The sequence below is a fragment of the Diceros bicornis genome, chromosome 11, assembly GCF_020826845.1.
Source record: "Diceros bicornis minor isolate mBicDic1 chromosome 11, mDicBic1.mat.cur, whole genome shotgun sequence".
Lineage (NCBI taxonomy): Eukaryota > Metazoa > Chordata > Mammalia > Perissodactyla > Rhinocerotidae > Diceros > Diceros bicornis.
In genome coordinates this window covers 2247705-2260877 of record NC_080750.1, presented here as the reverse complement: position 1 = coordinate 2260877, position 13173 = coordinate 2247705, and the positions used below count along the sequence as shown (strand labels likewise).

The 13173-nt window shown below is 34.1% G+C and overlaps 1 protein-coding gene across 6 annotated transcripts in view; it reads left to right on the top strand.

Annotated features, from left to right (window-relative positions):
- The window catches only part of TBCK (TBC1 domain containing kinase), a 211753-nt gene that overhangs the window by 135691 nt on the left and 62889 nt on the right, over positions 1 to 13173 (top strand). For all 6 annotated transcript variants that reach the window (XM_058549863.1, XM_058549864.1, XM_058549862.1 and 3 more), the window contains one exon: positions 653 to 828. In XM_058549863.1, the coding sequence (XP_058405846.1) occupies positions 653 to 828 (176 nt within the window). The remainder of the gene's footprint in view (positions 1 to 652; positions 829 to 13173) is intronic.

The following is a 13173-nucleotide window of genomic DNA, read 5'->3' as shown; positions in this document are numbered from 1 at the left end:
TGCATTTAATCTCTCGATGAAACCTTACTTAAACCTTTCTGCACTTAACTCAAAGAAATTATAAAAGAAAGGGAGAAATGCAGAGTTGAGATTTTAATAAATTTTGCCCTGATTATTTTATATCTTCGTTAATAGATGGAAATGAAACTTTTAGTACGCTTTACTAGAAGTCACGGTGAATCAACATCTGAATCTTTTGCCTGCCCACTCCCAAACTCCAGCCTTCCCCCCAACCTCTATTTTACTTTGAAAAAGTAAAAATATTATCAGAGTAAATGAGGCAGATTCTTAAATAAGGAGATGTGTTATATTTCATGATGTTTAGATAATTATATGCTGAAATATATAGACATATGTACTGTAGATATATGTATATATGTAGATAATACCAAATAGAACAGACATAAAAATATATGCATATATTTACATATGTATGTGTATATGTATGTGTATATTACTACAAAATACCCCCTACCGTTCCAGTCATAAATATGCTAGTTAATATCTACGTTATTTTTTTACTGACATCTTTTCTAATTAGTTATCATCTTAACCATATTTGGATATATACATTTAGGAAAGATTGTGCTTTTAACATAAACACAGCAGTCTAAATTCCATATGTTTGCTTTTTTTAAAACTTTCTATCTAGAAATTGACATTGAACGATGTGTGCGAGAATCAATCAATCTGTTTTGTTGGACTCCTAAAAGTGCTACTTACAGACAGCATGCTCAGCCTCCAAAGCCAGCTCCTGACAGTGGTGGAGTCAGAAGTTCAGCACCTTATTTCTCCACTGAGTGTCCAGATCCTCCAAAAACAGATCTGGTATGTATCTGCAGATTTAATTTACAATCTCTAAAGGAAGATGGATGTTAAAATTAATATGCTGTAGCATCATTATTGCTCATAATAATGTTATCACATATGTCCTTCAAACCTAGCTATTTTCTAATATATGATTGTATTCATGCAACAATATTCATGTGTCTATTTGGTTATACTGTTAGGAAGATCGTTTTGACATATTCCTTCAGGTAGCAAGTTTCACTTTTTCTCTGTGCAATCATAGTATCTGTTTATATATCAACTTGTTACATACTGAGAGAATTACAGAAGCAAAGGAAGAATTATAAAAATAGAGAAAGACTAAGAGCTGTTAATAGAATAAGAATGTGCACTTATTGATTATTGGTTGACCAAAGAAATAACATTTTTAAAAACTATGCCATTCAAGTTTTTCAACATTGTTATTCTTTCTCAACACATGGCTTTATAAATATGGTCAACTAAGCTCTCAGCTACAATAATTCATATATTTCAAACATTCCAATATTACCACACTATCTTAATTATTTCCTTGAAAATGAATTTCAATTAATATTATATAGAGTTTTTTAGATACCTTAATAATTTAATAGGATAGGCCCTAACGTGTAAAAAGTAACATTTTAATGATAAAACATTCCCAAATTTACATTCTTTTTTCTTTCTGATCCTCAAATTGGATAATTTCAATTGACCTATCTTTGTGTTCACTGTTCTTTCTTCTGCCAGCTCATGTCTGCTGTTGAGCCCCTCTAGTGAATTTTTCGTTTCAGTTACTGTACTTTTGTACTCCAGAATTTCTATTTCATTCCTTTTTATAATTTCTGTCTCTCTTAAATGGTATTTTATATTTGGTGAGACATCATTCCTTTAGTTCTTTAGACATACTTTCCTTCATTTCTTTAGACATGGTTTCCTTTAGGTCTTTGAGCATATTTAAATTAGCTAATTTAAAGTCTTTGTCTAGGGGGCTGACCCGGTGGTGTAGTGCTTAAGTTCACATGCTCTGCTTCGGCGGCCTGGGGTTCACAGATTTGGATCCCAGGCACGGACCTATGCACCGCTTATCAAACCACACTATGGCAGGTGTCCCACATATAAAGTAGAGGAAGATGGGCACAGATGTTAGCCCAGGGCCGATCTTCCTCAGCAAAAAGAGGAGGATTGACAACAGATGTTAGCTCAGGGCTAGTCTTCCTCACCAAAAAAAATAAATAAATAAAAAATAAAGTCTTTGTCTAAAAAGTTCAACATCTCATAATTTTTTTTGTTGAAAGCTGAACCTTTTAAATAATATAATATGGCAGCTCTGGAAATCAAATTCTGCCCCTCTGTCCAAGGTTTTTGTTGCTGTTTGTTGTGGTGGTGATTGTTGTTGTTGATAATATTTATTTAGTTAGTTAATTTTCTTAACTAAGCCTGTATAATTTATGTTCTTTGTCAAGTGTGACCACTGCTTAGTTAGCTTAAGCGTCAGCTAATTATTAGACAGAGATTTCCTGAAGTTTCTGTGCCCAGTAAGTCTCCCAGCTTTTGCTGAGGGGCTCTATGTGCATGTTGGGGCACATCTTCAACACTCAGGCAGACGGTCTACACCTCTGCCTTAGCCTTCACTTCCTACCTGCTCAAAGCCTCAAGGTCAACAAAGATGAGAGCTTAAGACCTTCTCAGGTCTGTCCTGGGCCTGCAAACAGCCTACATATGCTTGGATGGGCTTCTAGATTCCCAGGAATATGTCAAGAGCTTTCAGAGCCCCCTATGGACATTGCATTCACCAGCTTTTAATTTTAATTTTTAATTTTTATCATCACCTTCTTGTTTGCCTCCTACTTAGGGTGGCATCGGGCAGCTACAGTATTAAACAACTGCTGCTGACTATTTGTGACAAATACCTGCAGGAAAAAGGCTGTTTGCACTGAGAGCTCTGAGTCAGGTCAAATAAAGACAAACACTGTGAGGAGAGCTTTCCAGGGAATGGGCAGACAGGTCAGGTAATCCCAGTTCCCTGAAATGGTGCTTTTTTGGAGCTCTAGAACCACTCTGCCCCGTCCAGTGGTTGCTAGACTGCTGGTTTGTGGGATTGTTGTTTTTCAAGGTGGCCGTGGAGCTGAAGAGAGGGAAATGAAGGTAGGGCAAATTAAAACCATGAGGCTCACCTTATTACTGAGATTTAGCTGTTTCTCTTGAATATGCACTCTTCGGCTTGCTGCAGACCTTTGTTTGATTTCCAGAGTTGTGAAAAAGTTTATTTTGATAATCTTTGCCAGTGTTCTCCTTGTGTTTTTGGAGGAGCAGCTTTTCTGCAGTCCGTACTCTGCCATTCTCACTGATGTCACTCGTACTCTGTGCTATTTGTCCACTACATCCTAGCTCTTGAGTGAAACAGAAAGGTTAGGAGAGAGTTGATTTTAAAAGGTCGGAAAGGAATATTAACAGTTCAAGTAATATGAGACTTTCATTTTATGATAAACTAGAATTTTACTAAGAAAAGTTGCTATTTTAAATTTGAGTAAGCAGTTTTAAATCCTTCCCCTTACACCCTTGTCTGAAATGAGATTTTTGTTTTAAAAGTTTAATAGTTTGAATGTTACTAAACCCAAAATCTCTTTATGTGTTCCTAATTATGATAAGTCTCAGAGTTCTGGGTCAATTTGCTAAAGCTTTGTGATGGAAAACAAATTTTTTTTATATACTCTTAAATCAGATATATAATCCCCATCAACAGCAATACTACGTATAGAAAAGAAAAATATACTACATTATTTACATGAAATGTTGCTATCTGAAGAATATTCAAAGTTTAGTTCACTTTAGAACTTATTTTATTCATTTTTATGATATATTTCAACTGTAAAGAAAAATATAATGCATAACATAAAAACCAATGCATTATTTTTTCAATAATACATTTGCATACGTACTATAAAACAGACACTGTTCCAGTTACTGGGGATATAGCAGTGAAAAAAAGAGTACCCGGCCTCATAGAATTTGCATTTAGCGGAGGATATACAGACAATAAGCAAGAAAGTAAACATGTAGTGTGTTAGTTGAGGATAGGTGCCACTGAAGAAAAGAGAGAATAGCGAGATAGAGAACGCCAAGGAGGAGGAGTTGGGAGAACATTAAAGAAGAGCTGCTGCTTTATGTATGGGGCTCAGAGAAGGTCTAGCTGGTAAGGAGACACTTGAGAAGAGAACCTAAAGGAAGTGAGAGAGTGAGTTATGTGTAGATTTCTTGAGGAAAAGTATTTCATCTTTGCAAGTGCGAAGATAGTAGCATGCTTACTGTGTTAGGGGAACAATAAGTAGACTATGTATAGAATGGAATGAGTGAAGAGGAGAGTAGAAGGAGATAAACAGAGAGGTTATCAGTGGGTCAGATCTCGTGTGACCTTAAAGACTTTGACTTTTATACCAAATGAGATGAGAAGCCATTTGAAGGTTTTGAGCAGAGTGATGACATGATCTGACTTACATGTAAAAGGATTACTTTGGCTACTACAGTCACGCCCCACATAACATTTTGGTCAAGGACGGACCACATATACAATAGTGGTCCCACAAGATTAGTACTGTATAGCCTAAGCAGTGCAGTAGGCTATACCATCCAGGTTTGTGTAAGTACACTTTATGATGTTCAGACAACTACGAAATTGCCTAAATTTCTCAGAACGTGTCCCCTTCATCAAGTGACCCATGACTGTATATGGAAAATAGACTATAGGAGGACAACGGCAAAACAGAGATGAGGAGGAAGCTTTGGTAGCTGAGAACTAAGGGATAGCAGAAGAGGTGATGAGAAGTTGTCAGATGTATTTTGAAAGCAGAACCAATAAATTTTGCTGACTGGTTTAATGTGAGGTATAAAAGAAAGGGCTGAAGGATGAATCCGAAGTTTTTGGCCTAGGCTAGACAGATGGTGTTTTAGCGTGTTCATTTACTTATATAAGGAAGACTGTAGGAGGAGCAGGTTGGAAGGTGGAAATCAGTGTTCAATTTTGAACGTGTGAGTTTAGAGATTCCTATTAGATGTCCATATGAAGGACAAATAGATTATTTTGTTAGTTTTGTGAATAATATCTTTTATACTATTATGTTTTCTAGTCGATTATTGCTAGTATAATAGAAAGATTATTGTTTATTTTAGATTCGTTTTATAATTAGCAAACTTGTTTGATTCTCTTTTTTTTTTAATAGACTTTATATTTTGGCACAGTTTTAGGTTTACAGCAAAATTGAGCAGAAAGTACAGCGATTTCCCATACACTCCCTGCCCCTACACATGCATAGCTTCCCCTGTTATCAACATCCCCCACAGAGTGGTACATTTGTTACAATTGATGGACCTACATTGACATATTATTATCATCCAAAGTCCATAGTTTACGTTAGGGTTCACTCTTGGTGTTGTACATTCTATGGGTTTGATCAAATGTGTATAATGACATACATCCACCATTGTAGTATTGTACAGAGTAGTTTCACTACCCTAAAAACCCACTATGCTCCACCTGTTCATCCCTCTCTCCCCCTCAACCACTAGGATGTAAACACTGATCCTTTTACTGCTTCCATAGTTTTGCCTTTTCCAGAATGTCATATAGTTGGAATCATACAGTATGTAGCCTTTTTGGATTGATTTCTTTTACTTAGTAATATATGTTGAAGTTTCTTCTATGTCTTTTCATGTCTTGATATCTCACTTTTTAGTGCTGAATAATAGTCCATTGGATGTACCACAGTTTATTTAACCATTCACCTACTGAAGGACAGCTTGGTTGCTTCTAAGTTTCAGCAGTTATAAATAAAGCTGCTATTAACATCCATGTGCAGTGTTTGTGTGGATACGTTTTCAACTCCTTTGGGTAAATACCAAGTATTTTGGAATTGATTCTCTTCTTAAATCTAGCAGATTGTAGATTCTCTTGGATGTTTATGTAGCTAATTCAGTCAACTATGTATTCGAATAAATTTATCTCTTTCTAGTTACTATTTTTATTATTACATCTCTGATTTTTCTTTTTTTGTCTTACGGCATTGGACAAGACCTCTAGTATAAAGCAAAATAGAAGTGATGAGAGTGGGTAGATTTGTTTGTACCTGAATTTACAGAAAATACTTATAATTTCACCATTAAGTTTGATTTCCCTTCTTTTTCTATATTACTGAGAGTGCTTATCATGAATGAGTGTTGAATTTTATCAAACGCTTATTCTATTGATAAAGATTGATTAGGATCCTTTCTCCTCCTTTAATCTGATAATGTATTACATTATTAAATTTCTGATATTGATGGTTCTTGCGTTCCTGAGATAAGCTCTGCTACATCACTACAAAAAAAAAGAAATACCAACTGTATTCAATCTGCTAGTATTTGCTAGCATTGAATTTCTACACCTATATTCATAGGTGAGATAAATCTATAATTTTCTTTTCTAGTCTGTCCTTGTAAGTCTTTGATCTTAAGATTATATTTCTCTCTCCCTCCTTCTACTGTCTAATCAGTTTGTATAAGAGGAATTATCTGTTTCTTATAGCTTGAGTAAAACTTGTCTATAAAACCATCTGAGCCTGATTTCTTTAATCAGGGGATATTTGATTATCCATTCTTCTTGAGTCTTTTTTTATAAGTTCATGTTTTTTTTAAAAAATTACCCACTCAGTTACCACATTTATCAAAATCCTTTTTTTAAGTATCTATTTTGCCTAATTTTTTATATTTATATAAATCTTTATACAAAATATTTTTTTAATTGTTTATATTTTATCTGAAATTTTGTCCCCCTTTTCCATCCTAATACTGTTCATTTGAAGTCTTCTTCGTTCACATTTAAGTGTTAGTACAATAGAAAGTAGGTACAAAAAAATAATGTATGCATGCCCTAGAAAAGCATATTCATTGAGTAGGATAATCACAATTCAGATTTATATACTATATATTCTGTGTCAGATTCCATAACAGATAAAAAATGGCTTTTGTAAATTGAAATATAAACTGCAGTCTGTAACGATTAGAATGGAGGCTTGAAAACAGCTGTAAGAAGAAAACTCTGGTTAACTTCAGTTTATACATGCGTCTATCATATTTATTCCCTGAAGCAGACAGACCATTGTAGCAGAGAAAGCATGTGCTTTGCTGTTAGATGGACTTGGTCTCAGATTTCAACCCTGCTCCTTTTTGGTTTTATAATCTTGAATAATTCACATAAGCTCTTGAGGTCCCTGTTTGTAACAGTTAGCATCATTGTAATAATTCCTACTTGCAGGGCTGTTCTAAGAACGATGTATGTAGAGCACCTTCTTCAGTGTCTGATGCGTAACGAGCGCTCAGACATGGGAGCAACATTGTTACGTGTTTAGTAAGTAGAGGCTAGTGTTTCACTTTGAAAACTACCCCAGAATTTTATGACAATCTTCTCTATCTAAATAATTTATACAACAGAAGAGATGTTCTGGCATTCTTCTCTTCCTCCCAGCTATGTTAGCTTTATCAGACCACTCTACATTTAGAAGTCACCACAAACAGTGAGGAAGAGGGAGAGGGAGACTGTCTCACCAAAGAAGGAATCTTCTGGCAGTTTCACCTCAGTAATTTCAGTTTAAGATTTCGCTTTGACCTTTACTTCTTTGTTTTAATACTGTTTTGATCGTGAAACTACTAAAGAATTGCCAAAAGAATTATTTAATCTAGTGCCAATGTCTCTCCCCTCTACTTTTCCTTAGATAGCTAAGACTCTGCTTGACAATTCTGACCACAGCTTATTAATTGAGAATATATATATATATAAATAAATATATATATATACACATACATATAAAGGTATGTAACTGATGAATAGAATGAAATGATTTTTTTTAACTGAATGTATTTTGGAAAAAGACAGTAGTCAACACTGAATTTCCTTTACCTATTTCTTTGTTAAATTTCAATCACCGTATTAACTTATTGATGACTGGTATAAGTTAGTAGCATGTATGCTGTGAATTAACCAGAATTATTAAGTTCTTGATTATGAAAACGTATACTAGCCTGGGATGTTATTAAATAAATTAAATTTTATTTATATAATGTTAACTCCTTCCATATACTATTGTCATAAAGTAAGCAAAACAGTCATTGAATTATCCTTAGTTTTAAGTATGGATTAAATATGAGTTTAGTGTAAATAAAAAATTTAAAATACATTTTTATAATTTAAGTTGGAATAGCTTCTAAAAGTCTAATATAAATACCAGTCTACAAAGTTTCATCTCAATAATAGCACCACTGCTTTTTATAGTTTGAACAATCTGAAAATAACACCACAGTGCTTTATGGTTTTCAGGTACTCAAGTATATTATTTTATTTCCCTCTAAACAAATCTCTGAAGGAAGTATTTTTATCCCCGTTTCGGGGTTGAGGAAACTCAGAAGATTACTTAATGCAAGTTAACTTGTAAATTATCATTTCATCAGTAGTGTAAATCCTGTGTTTTTCCCTTATTCATTAACATGTATACGTTAATATATATCATATTTTACTCTACGGTCATAGCTTTTCGAGTATTTTCATAATTTTCTTCTATTTCTCTACTGCATACATTTACATATACTCACGCAATCACCTACACACCTGCTCTTAAATAAGTTGAAATGTTTTTACAATAAAGTAGAAGGAAAAGCAGTTATGTGACCTCTTTTTTTCTCACAAATTATGAAAGTAGCATGTAAATCTAAAGGAGAACTAAACACTGCTGAAATTATTCAGAGCTGTAGATGAATTGAGAACAAAAAGTTTAGCCTTGCATCTATTTTTTTTATTGTTTCTGTTGTAACATCATTATCTGATGATCTCTCCATGAGCAATCTGAAATTTTAGAGCAGTTATAGTAGGTATAGTTTCAGTGAAAGATTAAGTTTGGAAACCCTAGCAGCAAAATATAGGATAAAGTTGATCAGCCCTCTAGAAGATAAGTAAACTAAGGAAGTTTGATAGAAAACAATCATCTTTTGAAATTTGTTTTTTCCTTAATGTGTATAATATATTCTTAACCCACCCTTAACCTGAGAGTAAGCTGAAAAAGTTGCAGCTTAAGAAAATATGGGGTAGCTGGATTTGGGGATGGGCTATCAAAAGAACTTGATTCACTTGATTAAAACATAACTTTTTCTCCTGTAGTACAAGTTTAGAGGAGAAGGCACACAGATTCCTAGACAGACATCTTAAGGAATTCGTTAAGAATTCTGAGCACCCTATCAAAAAGTTATCTTTATAAATTAGACTCCTGTAACAATCAGATGAGTTAGCCAAATGGTAAAATATTGTTATATAATATTGTATTTTAAATTTATTTTTTAAAACTGTAGAATTAATGCTGAATAACATAAAAATTATTTTTTTCATAATATATTTTTTCACACTTTAAATGACAGTGATTATGCATATATAATATCAATAGCGAATTATTTTCATAATAATGGGAGAAAAAAGTATAATTATGGAAATAGATGTATAATCTAAAATATAATCTAAAAATAATTTATATTTGGCTTTAAAACATATTTTATATATTCTCTATATACATGTCTATTAATAAAATATGCATAGTGTTTAGAGAATTTACTTTTTTTAACAATGAAAGAAAAGAAAGTATTTTTGAATACTTGATTCAAGAGGAGACAAGCAGCTGATTCAATTTCTCAATGGAACTTTTTATTTCTTATATTTTACTACATATTCAAGGTACTGCAGAATTCATAACATATGAGAGAGAATTCAGGAAATAATTTGGAAATTTATAATCTTGAATGTCTTTGACTTGTACAAGGTTTACTCTCTCTCAAATCTTCCATGAAGGCAGAGCATTTTCTTCATAGAAAGCAGTAGAAGGCGATGAAATATCAGCAAAAGGCAATCAAATTCTTACGGGAGAAAGGTACCACCTCTTAAAATTCCAGAGAGCAAAATCTGCCAGCAATATTGTGAGGTTCTATAGTCTTAAATATAATAGAGAGTTCATTGCAAAATAAACTGGCTGACTTTTATCCACAGTCAACTAGTCAGTTAACCAACAAATTGGGTTGACTCTGGTTCTTCACCTTTTGCTTTGTTCTCTGTCAGGTAGCAACCATCTTCACTAGTGAACTGTTGCTGGTTACATGTGGTGAAGAGTTCCTATTATAGTAAGTAAATGAACTACTAGGTTGAGAATAGATGGATCAGTGACATTTGTTATCACTTTGAAAATTAGCTTAGTCTATAAGGGAACTGGGATGGGAGAGGAGGGGAAAATGCACACTCAAGGGAGCAGTTAAGGTTGGAAAAAACATACTCAGCATTAGGTTAATAATTTTCTCTGTTGGGGGAAATTTTTGTGATACAAGCTGTGAAAGTTAAACTCAACGATTATTTTCTGTGCTGGTAGTGATACAGCATGGATAGTGATTCTCAATTTGTTAGCGAAACTTCTGTCTCTCACCATCAGTCTCCCTAAGGTATATGGATAATCTCTGTAATTGTCAATGTCCTTTACCAGCTTCTTCCTGTTCTTTCCCCAGTCTACATTTTGAAAGAGCAAACTTCATTCTTTAGTAGTTCTTTGGCCTTTATTTTCAGTATGTCCATACTTGAAGATGTACACCAAAGTGTACAGCAGTCTCATTCTGAAATTATTTGATTATCAAGGCTCCTCTATGTTCATTTAAAGAAAAAATGCCCCTATCTATTCAGATAAATATTTAAACATTGAGTGGAACTATTGGAAGGGGAGTAGGCATTGTGACTTCGTGCTTTGACCATAAGATTTGGGGAAAGGTGGGACATTCTCAGAATTCTTCAAGTGAGGTGCCTAGCAGTGCCTTATCACCACCACTGAATTGCTGTTGAATTTATTAAAAAAAACAGCTGCTGATTCAGTCTCAACACTAGCTTTAAAAAGCAGTAGGATTATAAGTGCGAGTTCAAGAAATTTACAAACTTACTAAAGGAAAAGTACGTCAGAGGCGTTAGGTCTTTTGAATCCAGTGGAACTGTTGTGAATGTGGGTGGCTGTGTTTTCCAGAGGCCATTTTTATCATTCAGTTTGCTGTTTTCTCGTTGGTTACGCATGCTTTTCTGTCAGGTTATTTCTGGGAGTACCTGGTCTCATCAAAGTGTAAGCTACTGCTTTGTACTTTTGCTGTTGTCTTCCACTCTTACTGTGAGATTTAAAACATCATAGAATCATGTAGCAATTTCTACAGACTCGATCCAAGTCCTTCAATTCTTAAGTCTTCATATTGCTACCACCTGCATGCGATGAAAAGACATTCCTGTTGCCCTAGGTGTATAATGCTTATTGGACAGATGTTACTTTTAAGATAATACTCAGAAATAAACCTTTTCAACTGGTCATGGAGGTTTCATCAAAAAAGAAAGAAAAGACCATATTAAGAACTGGAAATATGCAGATGACATTTCTCAGATCATTATTCAATCAAACTGGAAAGTAATAAAAATAAAAACAAAATTTTCTTACCACCTAGAAATTAAAAGTAAACCAAAAAAGATAAAATAAACACTCTCTTTATTAACTCTTCAGATAAGGAATGAAAATTCTAGAATATTTGGAAAATAATATGAGAACCCTACACATCAGAACCTGTGTGGTACAGCTCAAGTAGGTATTTCTCTTGTTACTTTCATGATACCTCACACGTACTAGATATTTGTTGATTGTCCTTATCAAGTCATTTTATTTCAACTAGCCTTTGAAAGATAGATGGGGTTTATATAAGTAAAGGAGATCAAGAATTCCTTTTTCATCACCATGAGCCATCTCAACAGCACCCTAATAAAAGATTTATGGAAAATAAAAGTAATATTATATATTAGCCTAATTTTTTTTACTTACTCTTTCCAGTGCATGCCGTACGTTGGTAAAGAGCCCATTCACTGGAATAGGTCACATTTCCTCTACTAATAAGGGAGCTGACAACACTGTGGAGTTCCACTCTTAATGTTCTGGTGTGTTAGCTACGCAGGGCTAAGATTTACAATGACATGCAGCCTGTGACTGTGAATATTAAGTACTTAAAGAGTTGAAAGAAGCTGGGTAGTTGTAATTATTCACAGTAAAATAAAGGAGTTCTTAAATACAGAGACCTGAAATTATTTTTTAAACGTAATTATTCCTAATCATACATTTAATCTTCTTTTACTTTGAATATGCCTTTCTTGAGTTCTGTAGTTTACTAAGCCTACCAGAGATCCTTTCTCTCTGTTAGTGTGTGTGCAAGTGATACTTAATTTTTATTACATTTTATTTAAATGATGAGTTTAGCACTTTGAAAAATGTATTCCACTCTGTAGTAAATATCATGGGGAAAAAAATGTATGACTTCATATTTATAAAATGAGGCTATGTAAGTTGCTGAAGGAGGAGAGTAGAAAAAAAAGATCGAAAGAAATGGCAAAGCCAAGGAGGCATACCCTTAAACTCTATGAACTTAAGTTGATTTTATTCTGTATTTTAATTGTGAGCCCTTATACTGGAAAGAATGGTATTAGTGGAAGCTCTGGGTCTTGAGCAAGAAATGCCTTGGTTGGTTGAGAGGACATTAACTACATCAGCAAGATTTCTGAAGTCTGTCTAATGGTAAAAAGGGAGTCCTGATATAAGCAGTCGTTCCTTCGCAGAGCTGATCATCAGAGGGAGAATATCTTGGATCTGTCTCTAAGTTGTCAGCTTTTTATATCTGTTAGTCAAAGAGGGAACTCCTCCAAGTTGGAGAGAGCTAATGAGAACTTGTTCCTGAAGGTGAAGAAGCAAACCTCTGACACTGAGTAGTCCATCAGAAGCTGACGCTTCATCGAGGACTGGCTGGGTTAAAATTATATGGAAAAGCTATATCTATTAACATCGTATTAAGGAAAATGAAGTTGAATGGATAAAGGCTTGCTATTTTTGAAATCCATACTATTTGTTATTCTTTAGTGTTTAACAGTTTAGCTGATTGTTTTCTTTACGTGTAATTTATCTTCTGTTTATCATTTCTAATAGCCTGTCATTCCATTTATCATAACTATGAGATGACCAGATTATTCAGTTATTATTCAGTTAGCTATTCATACCTGAGAGCTGCATTAAAATTCCTGGACAAATTCTTAAATTCTTGGTTGATAAATATCCCCACATCCTTAAAGAAGGAATAGTGGTTGTACGAATATCCCATTATTGTCTCAATTACATGTAGATCTAAAGGTAGAGAATGTCACCATTCTGCAATAGTCCTTTATTTATGTGGCTAAATTATTCTATTATGTGTACCCACGTGCACGCCCGTGCGCACAGACACACGGACCACGTGCATCCTGCCCTCTAG